Source organism: Ipomoea nil, unplaced genomic scaffold, assembly GCF_001879475.1.
Source record: "Ipomoea nil cultivar Tokyo-kokei standard unplaced genomic scaffold, Asagao_1.1 scaffold1977, whole genome shotgun sequence".
NCBI classification, from domain to species: Eukaryota; Viridiplantae; Streptophyta; class Magnoliopsida; order Solanales; family Convolvulaceae; genus Ipomoea; species Ipomoea nil.
Window position 1 is genome coordinate 242,077 of NW_017618405.1, and position 21,907 is coordinate 263,983.

General features: G+C 43.0%; 1 protein-coding gene across 1 annotated transcript; it reads right to left on the minus strand.

Annotated features, from left to right (window-relative positions):
* Window positions 1–8,337: 8,337 nt before the first annotated feature.
* Window positions 8,338–9,843, minus strand: LOC109147111. The gene is made up of 3 exons (XM_019294759.1): window positions 9,550–9,843; window positions 9,327–9,447; window positions 8,338–9,215 (listed from the first exon to the last, which is right to left on the minus strand). The coding sequence occupies exons 1-3, from the start codon at window positions 9,841–9,843 to the stop codon at window positions 8,338–8,340; spliced, it is 1,293 nt and encodes a 430-aa protein (XP_019150304.1).
* Between the last annotated feature and the right edge of the window lie 12,064 nt (window positions 9,844–21,907).

Sequence of the window (21,907 nt, forward strand, 5' to 3'; positions counted from 1 at the left end):
CAAACGGGGAAGCCAGGGACCCGGGGTGGGGTATGGACCAGCGGGTAGTCGGTGGGTGGGGGTCACCCGCCGGCTGCCCGCCGGTGGGCACTGTTCCGGGCAGTGCCCTTTGGGCAGCGGGTAGGTGGTGGGTTCCCCCACCCCCACCTACCCCCCACTGACTCATTCATCACAAATTCGTCCCGGGATCCTTTGTAGAACCCGAAAGCATGCTTAGACACTTTTAAACGCAAATAACGACATCACATAAGCAATTAACGGATCAAAAGCAAGAATCATGTAGGACTTATCCTATATATAAACAACACCCAATCATGCGAATTCCCACCCAAATATAAATCAAGAATGTCCTTAATACAAATTCCCAATCCAACCTAGTGCTCTAATCCCACCCAAATCATCAAGAACATATTTTATTTTCAACATCAAGAAAATATCAAGATTCGTCAAGAATCATCATATCATAATCAAGAACTTCTTTTTATCATCAAGGTCATCAAGATTCTCAAGAACGCATATAAGTCATCTTATCAATCATCAAGAACATAACATAATTATCACTGAAGAATTCAATCTAGACACAAGAATATAAAGGGATGCCAAGGAAAGAGATTATAGCGAAGAAAATAGGTTTTGTTGAGACATGGGTTACCTCTTAGCCTTAATTAATTTCCTTGGCTATGAAGGGTCTTTCTTTAAGATTTCTCCTTTCTTGATTTCTCCTAAGGGAGTTCTTGGAACTTTCTTGTGCGGTGAGGGATTATTTGTGGTGTGAATTCTAGGTGCCTCCTATGCCCCTATTTATATAATTGGCTACTTCTATTTCCTATGGGACTAAGGGTTGGAATTAGGGATAAGGGTCCATGGGCTTATGGTGGGCCTTTCCTAGTTAATGAGATTTTAATCTTTCTTTCTGGGTAATTAATTAATTGGTTTATGGACCGTAACGCGGGGTGTTACACTCTCCCCCCCTTAACGGGAAGCTTCGTCCTTGAAGCTTTGGTCCTTGCTGAGTAACTTCTTCCCTTATCATATGCTTTTGTCTTGGTTACCTGGTGTGAAGAGTTCGGGGTAGCGTTCTTTCATTGTGTCTTTGAGTTCCCATGTTTCTTCTTCGGTCCCATGGTTGGTCCAGAGGACTTTTACCATTTCTATGGCTCGTCGGCGGCTTGGTGTCCAGGATTCTTACGGGTTTCTCTTCGTAAGCTAGTGCATCATCAAGGTCCACGGTCTCGGGTTGTAGTATGTGGCTCGGGTCGTGTACATATTTCTTTAGTTGGGATATGTGGAATACGTTGTGTACCCGTTGCAGTTCAATGGGTAGGGCGAGGCGGTAGGCCAGGTTCCCGATTCTTTCTATGATTTCATAGGGGCCGATAAACCGGGGGCTGAGTTTTCCTTTTCTTCCGAACCTCATTACCCCTCGTGTGGATGAGATTCTTAACCAGACTTTGTCCCCGGGGGTGAACTCGGCTTGTTTCCTTCCTTGGTCGGCGTAGGATTTTTGGCGGTCTTGGGCGGCCTTTATTCTTTCTTGTATGTGTTTGACTTTAGCTATGATATCTTGTAAGTATTGGGGTCCTAGTGTTACTGGGCCGACCATGTCTTCCCAACATAAGGGGGTCCTACATTTTTTACCGTACAGAGCTTCGTAGGGGGCCATGCGGATACTTGTGTGGTAGCTGTTGTTGTAAGAGAATTTGATGAGGTCTAGATGTTCCTCCCATGTCCCTTGGAAGTCCAACATGCAGGCTCTTAGCATGTCTTCGAGAGTCTGAATGGTCCTCTCTATTTGGCCGTCAGTAGTGGGGTGGAAGGCAGTGCTCAGGTTCAGTTGTGTCCCCAAGGCTGTTTGTAGAGACTTCCAGAATTGTGAGAGGAACCTGGGATCCCTATCGGACACAATTTTTCGGGGGATCCTGTGGTATTTTACTACTCGGTTCAGGTAGGCCCGGGCTAGTTGCGTCATTGTCCACGTTTCTTTCATAGCAATGAGCCGTGCTGTTTTGGTTAGCCGGTCCACTATTACCCAGATCTTATCCTTGTCGGTTGGTGTTGTGGGTAACCCTCCGACAAAATCCATGGATATGGAGTCCCACTTCCCTTGTGGTATTTCAAGGGCTATACGAGTCCTTTGGGCTTGCATCGTTCGGCTTTTACCCTTTGGCAGTTCAGACATTTGCCCACGAAGTCTGCGACTTCCTTTTCATGTTGGGCCACCAAAACATCTTTTTAACATCTTGTTACAGTTTGTCGCCTCCGGGGTGTACTGAGTGTGGGGAGTTGTGTCCTTCTCTCAGGATTTGTTGCTTCAGGTGGGGGTGTGTTGTGGGTACGCACCACCTCCCTTGATAGCGGAGGCTGCCATCTTCGCATATTTTGAAGGGTCCGTCCTTTCCCTGAGTTAGGTCGAGCCGAATTTTACTTAGTTCCGGGTCTTGATGCTGTCCGGCCTTGATTTCTTCGAATAGTGTGGGTATGACTCTAGCATTGAATAGGCGGATCTCGGAGTTGGTTCGACCTTGCTCTACCACCTCCAAGTTCAACTTCTGGAAGTCCTTGTATAGCTGGTCTGGTAAGATCCAGGTGGCGTTGACGGAGTGGTTAGTCTTTCGGCTTAGGGCGTCTGCCACAACGTTAGCCTTGCCTTCGTGGTACTTGATATCTAGGTCGTAATCTTTTATGAGTTCCAGCCACCTTCATTGTCGCATGTTTAGATCTTTCTGGGTGAAGATGTACTTTAGGCTCTTGTGATCCGTATAAATCTTGCATTGTACTCCGTATAGGTAATGTCTCCAAATTTTCAAGGCGAACACGATGGCAGCTAGCTCGAGGTCGTGTGTGGGGTAATTTTCTTCGTGGGTTTTGAGTTATCTAGATGCGTATGCTATTACCTTCCCCTTTTGCATCAGTACGCATCCCAGCCCCTTTTTGGAGGGGTCGCTGAAGACTTTGAATCCTTCCACCCCGGAGGGGAGGGTTAGGACGGGTGCCGTGGTTAGTTTCTCTTTCAATTCTTGAAAGGCTGTGGTGCAGTTGTTGTCCCAACGAAAGGGGTTTCCTTTTTCATGAGCTTGGTGAGAGGCTGAGCTATTTTGGTAAAATCGGGTACAAACCTCCTATAATAGCCAGCTAATCCTAGGAAGCTTCTGACCTCCGAAAGCGATTTTGGTGTGGGCCATTCCTTGACGGCGTGAATCTTGGTGGGGTCCACCTTGATTCCTTCTTCGGTTATCACGTGACCCAGGAAGGCTACGTTGTCCTTCCAGAATTCACACTTGGAGAACTTGGCGTATAGTTGGTGTTCTCTCAGGGTTTGTAGGGTTGTGCGGAGGTACTTTTCATGTTCTTCCTCGTTTCGGGAGTAGACCAGGATGTCGTTGATGAATACAATGACGAGTCATCTAGGTGGGGCTGGAATACTCGATTCATGAGGTCCATGAATATAGCGGGCGCATTGGTGAGTCCGAAGAGCATCACCATGAATTCGTAATGGCCGTAGCGTGTTCGAAAGGCTGTTTTCTGGATATTTGGGTTGGCTACTCTTATCTGATGGTATTCGAATCTTAAATCAATTTTCGAGAACACCCCTGCTCCTTTAAGTTGGTCGAATACGTCGTCGATTCGGGGAAGAGGGTATTTATTCTTTATTGTAACTTGGTTTAGTTCCCTGTAGTCGATGCACAGGCGCATGCTCCCATCTTTCTTTTTAACGAATAATACTGTGCTCCCCATAGTGAGGAGCTGGGGCGGATGTATCCTTTATCTAGTAGTTCTTGAAGTTGTGTTTTTAGTTCCTTCATTTCCTTTGGTTCCAGTCTGTAGGGTGGTTTAGAGATCGAAGCAGCGCCTGGTATTAGGTCTATCGTGAACTCGACTTCTCTAGTTGGGGGTGCTCCGGGGGTTTCGTCTGGGAAGACGTCGGTGAATTCGTTTACCACTAGGATGGTTTGGGGTTCGGCTATCTCGGTGTTGAGGTCCTTGACCGAGCATAGGAAGGCGTCGTTTCCTTGGGTTAGATATTTCTTCATTTTTATCATGTTTACTAATTTGATTTCCGGATCCTTGTGGGTTCCGTGGTAGGATACCCTTTTGCCGTTTGGTCCCCGTAAGACCACTTTTTGTTCGCCGCATAAGATTTGTGCCTGGAATTTCCCTAGCCAGTCCATGCCCAAAATCACTTGTACTCCATCTAGTCTGAATTGTATTAGGTTGCTAGGGAATTCCACTCCTTTGATGGTGATTATTATGTTTTTGTACGTGCGGTCACATCTTATGATTTCACCGCAGGCTACTTTGACCTGGAGTTGTACTTTGGTGCTGGTGTTAAGACCGAGTTGAGTGGCGAATTCGGTTGCTATAAATGAGTTGGTAGCCCCTGAATCAAATAATACGGTGGCGGGGGTGGTGTGTACAAGGAAGGTTCCGGAGACTATGTTGCTATCTCCGATTTTGGCTTTGCTTATGGTAAGGATCCTTCCTTGAGTGGCCGGTGTCACGACTTGGTGGGGTAAGGTAGCCCTGGCGGTTTTAGGCTCCCGGAGGGGGTTTGTGTGGTTCCTTCCAAACTTTCTTTTGTGTCCCAGGTGCGTTTCCTGTGGTTCGTCTGGGATTTGTTGTAGTTGGAATGCCTTAGCGTTGGCATCTTCGAGGGTTCTCGGCTCTTGTATAGTTAGGGCCTTCTGGTTTTTGAGGTTGAGGCCCCTTATGAATTTCTTGATTTTGATTGTCTCTGTAGGTACTAGTTCGGGAGTGAGGCGAGCTAGCTTAAGGAACTGCCGGTAGTATTCTGTGATCGGGGTTGCTCCCTATTTTAGGTGGAGGAATTCCTCGTATATGGTTGCTTTCAGGTGACTGGGGTAGAACTGTTCTCGTGGTCGCGTTTTTAGGGCTTCCCAGTTGAACCCGGGGCTTTGTTCGCAATTGGGTTTCTCGTGGACCCACCAGGTGTCGGCCCCGTGCCTGAACTAGAAGGAGGCCGCCTCGACTTGGTGGTTTTCTGTGCATCCCGTTGCCCTAAATATTTTGTCGAAGGTTCTGATCCATTCTTTGAGGATCGTGGGATTTTCGTCCCCGGAGAAGGTGGGCGGTTGGTGTTCCGAGACTTGGCGGTGGATTTCCAAGTTTCTATTTGGTGGCGATGGTTGGGGGACTGCATTGTTTAATGCCTGGGCAATTTGGGCCAGACGTTGTAGATTTTGAGTCAGGAATTCCTGTGTGGGAAGTTTCGGTGCTTTTGTCTGCTTCTTCTTTGATGTCATCCTGGGGTTTCATAGGTTGATATTATTTTGCATCCTTACCTTGATGCTATGGATGTAGAGGAAGTTTATTTAAATTATGTGTTAGTTGGTGTGAAGGAAGTGTAAGGTCTCACGATCTCACCACGTGTCCTATGATTCCCCAAATCCTATCTTACCAAACTTTTAAGGTTTTAAGCCTATTGTCCTAAGGTCTTGGTCTTAAGCGTCTTTGATTGCTATAATCTGCAAGCGCACAGAGTCAATCAGAGTATAAATTCCTGGAGTATTCCAGGGTCGATCCCACGAAGAACACTATTAACTGTTATCTTAAATAATCAATTTGTTGATTAGGAAAAACGCAAATAATTAGAATTAATATAATTAAAAAGAATATTTATGAAATTAAAGCAAAGAAAATTCCAATTGAGAGAAGACTAGGGATTTGGGGTTCACCTATTAGATAATTAACTAACTCTCCTAAGTATTAATTCTTACGAATATAGTGATGATTGCTTCAAATATATCCTAATACTCCGTCGAGCTACTAGGTTGTATCCAATTAACTGTGATCATCCGTCGATATCTCACCAACATTAATTAAACCCATTAAGCAACAATCAAATATCACCACAAATACCTAAAGCTATGTCTAGTTTAGGTCAATTGTGTTAATCTTACGAGTTCTAGGTTCATAATTCACCTGTCAGTTCTTCTTATGAACCCTAATGTTAGAATTATGCAGTGGCCAGTCACACAATCAACAATTAAAATACATAAAATAAATATAATCAAGTTCAATTATTAAATTGAAATTGAAAGAATTAACACATGAAAAATAGTCAATTAATCTAATCAAGTCTAATCCAAATCCCTAATTAAAATTCTATCCGATAATCATAATTAAATGCATAAACAATTCAAGAAATATTATTCTAGAGATAGAAACGAGAATAAAAGTTGAGACAAGAGAAGCAATCCAAGCCTAAGAAGATTGTAGTCTCAATTGCTTCGTTGCCGCCGCTGCACGCCTAGCCACTGCAATTCCTCTCGCCTCTTTCCCCCTGTTCTGTTCTGTCCTCCTCTACTACCGTACGCACCCAATATATAACCTAAGCCTTAATCCCTTTCTTTTTTCTCTTCCTGCTACGCAAAACCTCAAAGGAAAATAATAAAATAATATAACATAAAATAAAGATAAAGTAAAGACAATTATAACCTAATAACATAACTTAATTAAACTTAATTAAAATTTAAGATATAAAACTACCAAATAAATTTAATTCTATAGCTAAAATAAAACTCCTATTTATATTAATAAAAATGCAACATTAGCCTAATATTTATTAAAACCAATCTAAACTAGTAACATATAAATAATATAATATTTATAATAAAATCGACCCTAAAATTTAATTTATTTATGCAACTCACTAACTAAAATTACTCCAAATAATGCCTAGAAATTAAGCTTATCAAACTTCCCCACACTCAAGGTTTTGCTTGTCCCCAAGCAAACTTATGCAATGAAATCAAACTACCAACCATAACCATGTCAACTAGTCTTTCAATTCAAGGGAATTGGTAAACACATAATACTTCATGAGAGTTCAAAGTCATATGCACACAAGACAATAGAGAATAGTAGTCCTCACGGTTGTTCACTAAATCTCTCATATAAACATGTATAATAAAGGTACACACCATCCCCTATTGAGAGTGCACTTGCCATAGGCTTGCTTGTCCACCAAAACTCCACTACCCAAATTATATGAAAAACACTAGTCAAAAGGTCTTTATTTATGGGTTGTAATGGGGCCAAGGGTATGTGGTTTAAGAAAGAAAGGATATAAGGAAATACAAATAAAGTCTAAGGGATTAGTAGAGTCATAATTTCACCATATCAAGAGCACGAACTCGTATTCTACCCATACAATGAACTCTATTAAAACAAGCTATCACTGTTTCATTCCCCCTCATCATTTTCACTAATAAACAACTTTCAAAACCTCCATCTCTTTTTCATCTTTTTTTCCTTTTTTTTTCATTTGTTTTCTCTTTTTTTCTCTTTTTTCCTCTTGTTTTTCTCTGGTAAAACCGAATAGATTGCTCCTCATTTTCACACAACCCTCAATAGTACTCTTCCCATAATCATCAAATTTCTATCATGCCTTCATTGCTCATAAATCATTTTAAGAATAAAATGAGCACAAAAGTTTGGCTAACAAGATTTTCCAACCCACAAACTAGAACATATCATTTTGTTCTTTTTTTTTTCTTTTTTTTTTTCACCCCTTTGATCACAACCAATTCCTCATCCAAAGCAACTCAGTTGTAGAATCACCTTTCAACTCCAATCTCACCCATACTTCATCACTTTTGGTCATCTTGCACAGATAAATGAAATAATGACATCCACTGACTCAAGGACGGGTTAAGAGGCTTCTTTTTATGAGTTAAGGTTCTTTGGGATTGGCTAATGAAGAAACATGTCTTATATTTATTTTAAAGCTCAAAAATGGTTCACTAGGGGAAATATAACATGTATAAGGATGTGGTCATTTTTAAGGCCATAAGGCTAAATCCTAATGCCTAAATCATTCTCATGTCAACATATAACATGTAGCTCTGAAATGGTATGAAGCAAGTTCTAGAAGTAACACAATCAAAGAGGGCAAATAAACACAAAAAATGAAAATAAGTTGCAGTGGGCAACCTCTAGGCTCAAAAGCTCACGGTATGACAGAATTTGACTACTAACTCTATGCAGGCATACATATAGCCAAACACATTCATTGATATTATGCACTCCCAAAACTCTAGAACTTATCTCCCAATCAACATAGTCATAAGAAGACATTTTTTTAAAACTTTATTTTGCTGAAAAATTGCATAAAAATGAAAGAAATGACGCTGAAAATCCCATAAAATGCAGAAAATTAGTGCAGAAAATGTAGAAAGAAAAATGCAAAATTTTACTGTAGCAAAATGCAGAAAAATAGAGAAAATGCAGAAAATGTTGCAGAAAATTACAGGAAAAATGCAAAATTTTTTTATATTGCCTATTTTGCATAAAACTTGTAGAAAATATCCTCTAATCTTACTTTACCTTCCCCACACTCAAACTCAACATTGTCCTCAATGTTAAATATAAAAGCAAGTATGAGAAAATAAAATAAACAGGAAACTTCCCTGTTAGTTGCCAGTTTCTTCCGGGGCTGCCTTTTGGTGAAGCAACCATGAATGATCTCTTTTTCTCTCTTTCAATCTCTATGGCCTCATACGAACAAACTTTAGTGACCATGAAAGGACCAAACCATCTAGACTTCAATTTCTCTAGAAAAAGCTTAAGACAAGAATTAGACAACAAAACTTCTTGCCCTACATTGAATTCTCTCCAAAAATTATTTTTGTCATGCCAAGCTTTAGTCAATGTTCTCCACAATCTCTCTTCTTTTGCATGAAGTAAATCAGCATAAGAAAACATAAGAAAAGTATCATTGTTACTAAAAAATTCGTATTTGAACCGCAATGAAGGTGGTTTAAGTTCAAGTTGATGTGGTGTTTCACTAGGTGAATTCTTAACAAATTCTTCTTCTAAAGGTTTCTCAATAACATCAACAAAAAGACATGATTCATCAAAGGTTGGTAATTTTACAGCTTTAGAGATAGAGAATTCCTCTTTTTCTGTACCTACTCTAAAAATCAATTTCCCTAAAGGCATATCAATTAATACTCCTCCTGTCAACAAAAATGGCCTACCAAGTATAAGAGATGTATCTGTATCACTACCCATATCAAGAATCAGGAAATCAGCAGGAAAATAAAATTTACCAACTTTTACCAATATATCCTCCACTACTCCAAGCGGGTACTTGACTGATCTATCAGCAAGTTGAAGAGAGATTGTTGTTGGCTTCATTTCAGCTATTCCCAACTTATGGAAAAGATTTAAAGGCATAAGGTTAATACCGGCACCTAGATCACATAAGCATTTATCAATGACAGTATTACCAATAGTGCAAGGAATAGAAAAACTTCATGGATCCATTAACTTAGGAGGTAATTTGCTTTATAGAATAGCACTACACTCCTCATTTAAATGCACAGTAGCAAACTCTTCCAATTTCTTTTTATTAGACACAATTTCCTTAATGTACTTGGCATAAGATGGCATATTGGCAAGTGCTTCTGCAAAAGGAATATTAATCTGCAATTTTTTAAAAACCTCTAAAAATCTTTTAAAGTTATTGTCCCGGTTCCTCTTTTGTAACCTTTGTGGATATGGAATGGGGGGTACATAAGGTTTTACTATAGAGGAATTGAGGTTTTGATCACTAGAATTCTCTTTAGGCACTTGATCCTCTTCTTTATCACTCTCTTTCTCAACCCTCGTGGGTTCATTGTCTTTCATAATTTCATTCAATATCTTACCACTTCTCAACGTGACAGCCATAGCTCCTTCCCTAGGGTTTATTTCAGTGGTACTAGGAAACTTACCTCGATCCTTTTCGGCAACCAATTTAGCCAATTGACCTACTTGCATCTCTAAATTATGAATGGATGCTTGGTTGGACTGAGCAACCTTATCAATTTTTGCATCCATTTTCTTCATCATAGTGTCCTGGCTAGCCATGTATTGCATGAACATCTCCTCCAATTGAGGCTTCTTCTCCTGAGCAGGAAGTTGAGACTGTTGTGGTGCAGGTGGCTGCTGGAAAGGTCTGTATTGCTGCTGCTGGAATCCTGATGGTCCTTGTTGCTGGAATCCGGGTGGTCCCATTGGTCTTGCATTACCTTGATCTCTCCATGAGAAGTTAGGGTGATTTCGCCAACCTGGATTATATGTATTAGAAAATGGATCATTTCTTGGTTGTTGCCTACCCATGTTGGATCCCATGTAATAAGCTTCCTCATAAGATGGTTGTGATGACTCTGCATTCATACAAACAGAAGAATTATGACCATATGTATTGCAATAAGAACAAAATTCTCTATTCGAACTATCACGAGTCATCAATAAGTTCATCTGTTTAGTCAATTCAGCCACTTGTGTTGTCAACTCAGATTGTGTGCTAATTTCATGCACAGCAGCTCTTCGACCTTTCACTGCCTTTTGTCGAGAATTAGTAGCTAAGCTCTCATAGATAACTTCTAATTCATCACTATTTTTATCACCTGTGTATCCACCTGCAGCAGTATCTACAAGAGACTGACAATTAGGAGTTAAACCATCATAAAAGAATTGTGTCAACAATAACAATGAGAATTGATAGTGTGGACATTGTGTCAAAAGCAATTTAAAACGATCCCATGCTTCATGAAATAATTCACCATCTCTTTGAGTGAAAGTGCATATCCTACTCCTATAGTCCATTGTCTTTTGAGATGAATAATATTTAAACATGAAAGCATTGTAAACATCATCCCAAACTCTTAAAGAACCCTCTGGTAAATTTAACAACCACTGCCTAGCATCACCCCTCATGCAATATGGAAAACATTTTATTCTAAGCTCTTCTTCAGATAAATTATTTAATGGTAAAGTTTGTACCGTACTATAGAGCTCTCGCATGAAACCCAAAGTATCTTCACTTCCCAAACCGTTAAAGGTAGGGAACATATTCAGATGGAAAGTCTTGAGTTCATAATTCCTATCTGCATCAGATAATTAAATGCAAGAAGGATTAACAGCTATTACCGGTCTTTGGATGTCTCGAAGACGTGGTTGAGCTGCTTGATTTTGAGGAGGTGGAATTATTGGTGGTACGGGGTCATCCAGTTGACCCACTCTATTGTTCTCAGCCATTTCAAGCCGCCTTCGTACCCTGTTTTTTCTGCAAGTACGCTCAATTTCAAGATCAATAGGAAATAATTCCACGTTTTTATGCCTTAGTGAACGCCTTAAGTTCATAAACAGAATAAAATAAAAATAGGAAAAACAAAAACTTAGTAAAAAAAAATAAGAATAAAATAATAACGAACCTAACAACCTAAATAAATCAGAAAAGAAAAACTTTTAAAAACAACTTAATAAAGTGTTCCCCAGCAACGGCGCCAAAAACTTGATTGCTATAATCTGCAAGCGCACAGAGTCAATCAGAGTATAAATTCCTGGAGTATTCCAGGGTCGATCCCACGAAGAACACTATTAACTGTTATCTTAAATAATCAATTTGTTGATTAGGAAAAACGCAAATAATTAGAATTAATATAATTAAAAAGAATATTTATGAAATTAAAGCAAAGAAAATTCCAATTGAGAGAAGACTAGGGATTTGGGGTTCACCTATTAGATAATTAACTAACTCTCCTAAGTATTAATTCTTACGAATATAGTGATGATTGCTTCAAATATATCCTAATACTCCGTCGAGCTACTAGGTTGTATCCAATTAACTGTGATCATCCGTCGATATCTCACCAACATTAATTAAACCCATTAAGCAACAATCAAATATCACCACAAATACCTAAAGCTATGTCTAGTTTAGGTCAATTGTGTTTATCTTACGAGTTCTAGGTTCATAATTCACCTGTCAGTTCTTCTTATGAACCCTAATGTTAGAATTATGCAGTGGCCAGTCACACAATCAACAATTAAAATACATAAAATAAATATAATCAAGTTCAATTATTAAATTGAAATTGAAAGAATTAACACATGAAAAATAGTCAATTAATCTAATCAAGGCTAATCCAAATCCCTAATTAAAATTCTATCCGATAATCATAATTAAATGCATAAACAATTCAAGAAATATTATTCTAAAGATAGAAACGAGAATAAAAGTTGAGACAAGAGAAGCAATCCAAGCCTAAGAAGATTGTAGTCTCAATTGCTTCGTTGCCGCCGCTGCACGCCTAGCCACTGCAATTCCTCTCGCCTCTTTCCCCCTGTTCTGTTCTGTCCTCCTCTACTGCCGTACGCACCCAATATATAACCTAAGCCTTAATCCCTTTCCTTTTTCTCTTCCTGCTACGCAAAACCTCAAAGGAAAATAATAAAATAATATAACATAAAATAAAGATAAAGTAAAGACAATTATAACCTAATAACATAACTTAATTAAACTTAATTAAAATTTAAGATATAAAACTACCAAATAAATTTAATACTGTAGCTAAAATAAAACTCCTATTTATATTAATAAAAATGCAACATTAGCTTAATATTTATTAAAACCAATCTAAACTAGTAACGTATAAATAATATAATATTTATAATAAAATCGACCCTAAAATGTAATTTATTTATGCAACTCACTAACTAAAATTACTCCAAATAATGCCTAGAAATTAAGCTTATCTGTCTTATCCTAGGGTCAAACTTAGGCTCTGATACCAACTGTAACACCCCAAAATTATTCAACTTTTAAGACTTATATAATAAAGTTAATTCTCATTAAATCCCAAAACATAATATAATAGAGTACGGGATGCTATGCCACACTTGAGCTAGAGAACTCAGGTGCACAGGCTAACTAACTAATATCCTCAATAATGTAAATACATAAGCATGACACGCAGGCCAAAAGGGAAACTATCTACTCTACACTCCAAATCTCTAGCGCGCTCCGGTTTCTACTCCTCTATGCCTGAAAGCCAAATATATCTGTTCAGCGAGAGATGCTGGTAACCCACTCCAACGCGTTGAAATATAGTATGGATATATATATATATATATATATATATATATATATATATATATATATATATATATATATGTATATATATATATATACAAAAATCATTTCGAAGCAGGAAGATATATACTTAAGAGACACTAGTTTTAAAACCAGGAATAGACTCAGCAATTACGGACAAGCACATCAGACAACAATAAGCAGTAAAGTAGGAATAACATCATAAGGAATACGCATTTACGGTCACAAGCCACTTCTCAATTTCAAACCACACCATCAACCAATCATCACCCATATCACATAATCACTGATGGCGCCACGGGACCAATCGCATTCCCCGAACATGAGGGTTAATGCTTATAGCATTAACACGGCCCCGCAGCACCCTACCTCAGTACCGCGGTACGAGGGAAGTTGATCGCAACCAACCCTTTGAGAACCGCTGACGAACTCAACGTCGGACCACGATCCGACACACCGCTGACGCGCCCAGTTGGTGGACCGCGATCCCATTTACAAGGGGGGACTTTCGACCCTACACACCGTTGATGCGCACAATCGGTGGGCCGTAGCGGATCAAGCCCGACACACCGCTAAGCTAAACTCAGTCGGTGGGCAAAAATCCTCGGAGACTACGGTCCTATATACCGATGTCCCACCACTCGGTGGATCGCAGCCAGCCATAGCCCTACACACCGCCTGATTACTTAGGTCGGTGGACTACAGCCTTCCTCGGCTTGTTGGCCCTACACACCGCCTGGCGCGTCCAGGTCGGTGGTGTAACACCCCGTGTTACGAGTCCTAAAACCAATTAATTAATTAATTAATAGCCCAAGAGAAAGAATAAATTATAATGATTAATTAGGGAAAAAGGCCCACCGTAGCCCATGGGCCCTCCTATATAAACCCAACCCCTAATCCCAATAGGATTAGACCCTAAATAAGATCCCTAGATCTATAAATAGGGAACTTAGGAAGCACATAGAACTCCTCCCACAAGTCTAACGCCCCACCACCCCAAAAGAGCTCCAAGAATCCCCTTAGGAGAAATCAAGAAAGCAAGGAAGCTTAAAGAAAGATCCTTCATAGCCAAGGAATTAATTAAGGCTAAGAGGTAACCCATGTCTCAACAAAACCTATTTTCATAGCTATGATTCCCCCTTAGGGTTTCCCCCATATTATTGTGTATTGGCGAGATATGATGATTATTATTGATGTTTGATGTGATGATCCCATGAGGGATCTTGATATTGGGAGATTCTTGATGATTATTTGGAATTCTTGATGATTATGTGATGTTCTTGATAATTGTGTATTGTTCTTGATGCTTATGCGTTATTCTTACCGAATCTTGTAATTAGAAGACGAACCGTATTCTTGTTGATATAAAAGTGATTAGAACCCTAGGTTGTATCGTATGATATTATTCTTGGTTTATCGGGTGGGGAAATCGCATGTTTGGGTGTTGATTATGTTTAGAAAAGCATGATAGGTTATGTGCCGTTCGTTTCTCGTATTTGATCCGTTAATTGTCTACGTGTTGTCGTTAATTGCATTGTAAAGTGTCTAAGCATGGTTTCGGGTTCCACAACGGTTCCCGGGGCGAAATTATGTGATAAGAGTCAGTGGGGGGGTAGGTGGGGGGGTGGGGACCCGCCACCTACCCACGGCCGGAAATAGTATATCCGGCAGCGGGCAGCCGGCGGGCGGGCAACTGCCCGCCGGCGACCCGCTGCCCGGAACAGTGAGTCCGGCGGGCAGCCGGCGGGTGGCCCCCCACCCACCGGCTACCCGCTGGAAATTCCCCCAACATGGGATCCCGCCTTCCCCGTTTGATGTTCCCCGTTCCCCGTGGTGTCCCAACGGACTCCGTTTATCGTGCCTATGTCTAGTTTGATGTTTCGGGTACCGTTCGTAGGTTTATGAGTCTATTATATTGCATGCTAGTTGAATTGGTATCCCGTTGACCAAGACGGAAGAAGTATGAACCCCTTAGGACTATTCTTAGTAAGTGATGGATCACGCATAGGTTTTGTTATACGTTCTCTCCCCCTTCCTAATGTGTAATGTGGGTTGCATGTGCTTGCTATGTGTTATGTGTGTGTTACCCCAATTCGGTTGCGATCGGATTGGTTATCCTGAGCTGCGGTTCAGAAGCTGGCTGTGGTCAGATTGATACTCTTGGGCTGCGGTCCACCGTTTGGTTGCGATCAAACGTTTCTATACGAGCTGCGGTTCGTCCTTTTTCCTGGCTGCGGTCAGATGACATCCTCTTGGGCTGCGGTCCACTGTTTGGTTGCGATCAAACACTATGATGAGTTGCGGTTCATCGGTCGGTTGCGATCGACCCCTCCGTATTGCGATACGGGGCAGGGTGCTGCGGGGCCGTGTCAGAGCTATATGCGCTGACCCTCATGTATGAGCATGCGATTGGTCCTGTGGCGCCAACAAAGTGTGTTATGTGTTGTGACATGGACGAGTTGTGATTACGAGTGTCTTGGGGGATGTGACTATGGGATTTATATTGGGGATTGTTCATGTTGGGTTATGATCATTGTTATGCCTTGCCTTATCTACCTTATCTGTTGTGAATTGCATATGCTCGTTATAACTGTTGCTTGTGTCTGGCCTTATCTGTCGAGTCATTCCCGGTTTTAAAGCTAGGGTTCGTAGGATATATCTTCATGCTCAAAATGGTTTTCGTATATCTATATATATCTCTATATGTATTGTATTTCAACGCGTTGGAGTGGGTTACCAGCATCTCTCGCTGAACAGATATATTTGGCTTTCAGGCACAGAAGATTAAGTCACTGGAGCGCGCTAGAACTTGGAATATAGAAGTAGATAGTTTTCCTTTTTGGCCTGCGTGCCACGGTTACGTAATTACGCTTTGAGGATATTAGTTAGTTAGCCTGTGCACTTGGGTTCTCTAGCCCAGGTGTGGCATAGCACCCCATACGCTTGTATTTATTTCTTGGGATTTAATGAGATTCTACCTTTATTATAAGTTTAAAAAGTCTTGAAAATCTGGGGTGTTACAGTTGGTATCAGAGCCTAAGTTTGACCCTAGGAAAAGACTCGTAGGACCGGACTTTAGGACATTAGGCTTGAACTCTAGATGCTTAAGAACATAGGCCTCAGGAATCTTAGGACGCGCGGTGAGATTGAGAAACCTACACATCACCTCCCCTCACTTCACCCCTCTCTAATATTAAGAAACTTTTCTCCGCTTATTACATCAAGGTGAAAACACAAAATAATATCAACCTTTATCCACCAGGATGGCACCCAAGAAGAAACAGACAGGAACACCGAGACGCCCTACTCAGGAACTCCTGACTCAGAATCTACAACGCCTGGCCCAAATCGCCCAGGCACTAAGCACTGTCATTCCCAGCCCCTACCAACGAACGAGAACTTGGAAATCCACCACCAAGTCTCGGCACACCAACCGCCCACCTTCTCGGGAGACGGAGACCCCACGATCCTCGAGGAATGGATTGAGACCTTCGACAGGGTATTCAGGGAAACCCAATGCCCCGAACACCGCCAAGTCGGGATAGCCTCCTTCTACTTCAGACACGAGGCCGACATCTGGTGGGCCCGTGAGGGACCCACGTACGAACACGACCCCAGATTCGACTGGGAAGGCCTAAAAACACGGTTACGAGAACGGTTCTACCCAAACCACCTGAAAGCCGCCACACGCGAGGAATTCCTCCATCTAAGACAAGGGGCAGCCCCAGTCTCAGAATACTACCAACGATTCTGCCAACTGGCTCGCCTCGCCCCGAGCTAGTATCCACCGAGGGGATCAAAGTCAGGAGATTCTTAGCAGGCCTTAACCCCGAACACCAGAGGGCCTTAGCCGCCCAAGAACCAAAGACCCTCGGAGAAGCCTACACCAAGGCGTGTCAACTACAACAGGTAACGAACCCGCCCCAAGGGACACAACTGGGGTATAAAAGGAAGCCCGAAAGAAGTCGTCCAATTCCCACCAAAGAGCCTAAAAACCCCAAAACCACCCCACTGGGCCGGGCCATCACGCCGACTGCCCAGGGAGGATCCTCACCCTAAGCAAGGCCAGGGTCGGAGATAGCAACATAGTCTCCGGAACTTTCCTAGTGCACGCCACCCCAGCCACCATACTATTTGACTCGGGGGCTACCAACTCATTTATAGCAACCGAATTCGCCGCCCAGCTCGACCTTAACGCCAGCACCAAGGTCCGGCTCCAAGTCAAGGTGGCCTCAGGTGAGATCATAAAATGTGATCGCATGTACGAACATGTGATAATCACCATTCAAGGGGTGGAATTTCCCAGCAACCTAATCCAGTTCCAACTGGATGGGATGCAAGTAATCTTGGGCATGGACTGGCTAGGGAAATTCCAAGCGCAAATCTTGTGCGGAGAGCAGAAAGTGGTCCTACGAGGACCAAACGGAAAGAGGGTGTCATACCGCAGTATCCGCCAGGATCCGGGGATGAAGCTTGTAAACATGATGAAAATTAAGAAGTATCTGGGCCAAGGAAACGAGGCCTTCTTATGCTCAGTCGAAGACCTCAACGCCAAAATACTCGAACCACGAGACATCCCAGTGGTAAACGAGTTCACCGACGTCTTTCCGGACGAAATTCCCGGGGCACCCCGGCCAGAGAAGTCGAGTTCACCATAGACCTCACACCGGGCGCCGCCCCGATTTCTAAACCACCCTACAGACTAGCACCAAAGGAAATGAAAGAACTGAAAACGCAACTCCAGGAACTACTAGATAAGGGTTATATCCGACCCAGCACCTCCCCATGGGGAGCACCGGTACTATTCGTTAAGAAAAAGGATGGGAGCATGTGCCTGTGCATCGACTACAGGGAACTCAACCAAGTTACAATAAAGAATAGGTACCCCCTTCCCCGGATAGATGACTTATTCGACCAACTTAAGGGGCAGGGGTATTCTCGAAGATCGACCTAAGATCCGGATATCATCAAATCGAAGTGGCCAAACCGGACATCCAGAAAACGGCCTTCCGAACACGTTACGGCCACTACGAGTTTACCGTAATGCCCTTCGGCCTCACTAACGCACCCGCCATATTCATGGACCTCATGAATCGAGTATTCCGACCTCACCTGGATGACTTCGTCATTGTATTCATCGACGACATCCTAGTCTACTCCCGAAATAAAGAAGAGCATGAGAAGCACCTTCGTATATCACTACAAACCCTCAGAGAAAACCAACTTTACGCTAAATTCTCCAAGTGCGAATTCTGGCAGGACAGCGTAGCCTTCTTGGGCCACGTAATAACCAAAGAAGGGATCAGGGTGGACCCCGCTAAGATTCGCGCCGTTAAAGAATGGACCACGCCAAGCTCACTCTCGGAGGTCCGAAGCTTCTTAGGCCTGGCCGGTTACTACAGGAGGTTTGTACCCGACTTCACCAAGATAGCCCAACCCCTCATTAAGCTCATGAAAAAGGAAACCCCCTTCCGATGGGACAACGACTGCATCTCAGCCTTCCAAGAATTAAAGAACAAGTTGACCACGGCGCCCGTGCTAGCCATCCCCTTCGGAACGGAAGAATTCGAGGTCTACAGTGATGCATCCAAGAAAGGGTTGGGATGCGTGCTGATGCAAAAAGGGAAGGTAATAGCATACGCATCCAGACAACTCAAAACCCACGAAGAAAATTACCCCACCCATGACCTCGAACTAGCCGCTATCGTTTTCGCACTAAAAATCTGGAGGCACTACCTGTATGGGGTACAATGCAAAATCTACACCGACCATAAGAGCTTAAAGTACATCTTCACCCAAAAGGACCTAAACATGAGACAATGAAGGTGGCTAGAACTCATAAAAGACTACGACCTAGACATCCAATACCACGAGGGAAAAGCCAATGTCGTTGCAGACGCCCTAAGCCGAAAGACGAACCATTCCCTCAACACCACGTGGGTCTTACCGGACCAACTGTACAGGGACTTCCAAAAACTACACTTGGAAATAATAGAGCAAGGACAAACCTGCCCCAATGCCTACCTACTCAACACGCATGCTATACCCGCCCTCTTCGAAGAGATCAAAGCAGGGCAACACCAAGACCCGGAACTAGATAAGATCCGCCACGACGTAACCCAAGGGAAGGAAGGCCCCTTTGAAGGCACGCCCGGACGGTAGCCTCCGTTACAAAGGAAGGTGGTATGTACCCTCAACGCACCCTCACTTGAAACAACGGATCTTGGAGGAAGGACACAACTCCCCGTACTCGGTCCACCCGGGAGGTGACAAGTTATACCAAGACGTAAGGAGAACGTTTTGGTGGCCAAACATGAAGAAGGAAATCGGCAGATTTCGTGGCCAGGTGCCTGAATTGCCAAAGAGTAAAGGCTGAACGATGCAAGCCCAAGGGGCTCGGTACAACCCCTTGAAATACCACAAGGAAAATGGGATTCCATATCCATGGACTTCGTCGGAGGGTTACCCCAACAAGAACCAGCAAGGACAAAATCTGGGTCATAGTGGATCGGCTGACCAAAACGGCACGATTCATTGCCATGAAGGAAACTTGGACAATGACGCAACTAGCCCAAGCCTACATAAACCGAGTGGTGAAATACCACGGAGTCCCTCGAAACATTGTGTCCGATAGAGATTCCAGATTCCTCTCACAATTCTGGAAATCACTACAATCAGCATTGGGAACGCACCTAAAACTAAGCACAGCCTTTCACCCCACCACAGACGGCCAAACCGAGAGAACCATCCAAACCCTCGAGGACATGCTAAGAGCCTGCACACTAGACTTCCGAGGGACGTGGGAAGAACACCTAGACCTCATCGAGTTCTCATACAACAACAGCTACCACGCGAGCATTCGCATGGCGCCCTACGAAGCACTGTATGGTCAGAAATGTAGAACCCCATTATGTTGGGAAGATATGGTTAACCCGGTAACACTGGGCCTCCAATACCTACAAGACACCATAGCTAAAGTCAAACACATCCAGGAAAGGATGAAGGCCGCCCAAGACCGCCAGAAGTCTTACGTCGACCTAAAGAGGAAACAAGCCGAATTCAACCTCGGGACAAGGTCTGGCTAAGGATCTCGCCCACATGAGGAGTAATGAGGTTCGGAAGAAAAGGAAAACTCAGCCCCCGGTTCATCGGTCCTTACGAAATCGTGGAGAAATCGGGGACTTGGCCTACCGCCTCGCCTTACCCATCGAACTAGAACGAGTACACAACGTGTTCCACGTATCTCAGCTAAAGAAATACATACACGATCCAAGCCACGTACTCCAACACGAGACCATAGACCTCGACGAGTCACTAGTATACGAAGAGAAACCTGTAAGAATCCGGACACCAAGACAAGAAATACCGGAACGGAGTCACAGAAATGGTGAAAGTCCTCTGGACCAACACGGACCGAGGAAGCAACATGGGGAACTTAAGGACACGATGAAGGAGCGGTATCCCGAACTGTTCACTCCAGGTAACTAAGAGAAAACCTTTTCACCAAGGGCCAAGCTTCGGGACGAAGCTTCCTGTTAAGGGGGGAGAGTGTAACACCCCGTGTTACGAGTCCTAAAAACCAATTAATTAATTAATTAATAGCCCAAGAGAAAGAATAAATATAATGATTAATTAGGGAAAAGGCCCACCGTAGCCCATGGCCCTCCTATATAAACCCAACCCTAATCCCAATAGGATTAGACCCTAAATAAGATCCCTAGATCTATAAATAGGGAACTTAGGAAGCACATAGAACTCCTCCCACAAGTCTAACGCCCCACCACCCCAAAAGAGCTCCAAGAATCCCTTAGGAGAAATCAAGAAAGCAAGGAAGCTTAAGAAAGATCCTTCATAGCCAAGGAATTAATTAAGGCTAAGAGGTAACCCATGTCTCAACAAAACCTATTTTCATAGCTATGATTCCCCTTAGGGTTTCCCCATATTATTTGTGTATTGGCGAGATATGATGATTATTATTGATGTTGATGTGATGATCCATGAGGGATCTTGATGATCTTGATATTGGGAGATTCTTGATGATTATTTGGAATTCTGATGATTATATTGATGATAATTGTGTGTTGTTCTTGATGCTTATGCATTATTCCTACCGAATCTTGTAATTAGAGACGAACCGTATTCTTGTTGATATAAAAGTGATTAGAACCCTAGGTTGTATCGTATGATTTATTCTTGGATTATCGGGTGGGGAAATCGCATTTGGGTGTTGATTATGTTTAGAAAAGCATGATAGGTTATGTGCCGTTCGTTTCTCGTATTTGATCCGTTAATTGTCTACGTGTTGTCGTTAATTGCGTTGTAAAGTGTCTAAGCATGGTTTCGGGTTCCACAACGGTTCCCGGGGCAAAATTATGTGATAAGAGTCAGTGGGGGTAGGTGGGGGGGGGGACCGCCACTACCCACGGCCGGAAATAGTATATCCGGCAACGGGCAGCCGGCGCGGGCAGCTGCCGCCGGCGACCCGCTGCCCGGAACAGTGAGTCCGGCGGCAGCCGGCGGGTGGCCCCACCCACCGGCTACCCGCTGGAAATTCCCCCGGGATCCCGCTTCCCCGTTTGATGTTCCCCGTTCCCCGTGGTGTCCCAACAGACTCCGTTTATCGTGCCTCTGTCTAGTTTAATGTTTCGGGTACCGTTCGTAGGTTTATGAGTCTATTATATTGCATGCTAGTTGAATTGGTATCCCGTTGACCTAGGTAGAAGAAGTATGAACCCCTTAGGACTATTCTTAGTAAGTGATGGATCACGCATAGGTTTTGTTATACGTTTCTCCCCTTCCTAATGTGTAATGTGGGTTGCATGTGCTTGCTATGTGTTATGTGTGTGTTACCCCAATTCGGTTGCGATCGGATTGGTTATCCTGAGCTGCGGTTCAGAAGCTGGCTGCGGTCAGATTGATACTCTTGGGCTGCGGTCCACCGTTTGGTTGCGATCAAACGTTTCTATACGAGCTGCGGTTCGTCCTTTTCCTGGCTGCGGTCAG

What these genes read in the sequence shown, in the direction of transcription:
- LOC109147111 (XM_019294759.1), bottom strand. Translation starts at nt 9,843, where the DNA reads ATGGATGCAAAAATTGATAAGGTTGCTCAGTCCAACCAAGCATCCATT. An exon ending in AAAACCTCAATTCCTCTATA is followed by an intron (nt 9,448 to 9,549) that starts GTAAAACCTTAT and finishes AAAAAATTGCAG; the next exon opens with ATTAATATTCCTTTTGCAGA. An exon ending in TGTGCATTTAAATGAGGAGT is followed by an intron (nt 9,216 to 9,326) that starts GTAGTGCTATTC and finishes TATGTGATCTAG; the next exon opens with GTGCCGGTATTAACCTTATG.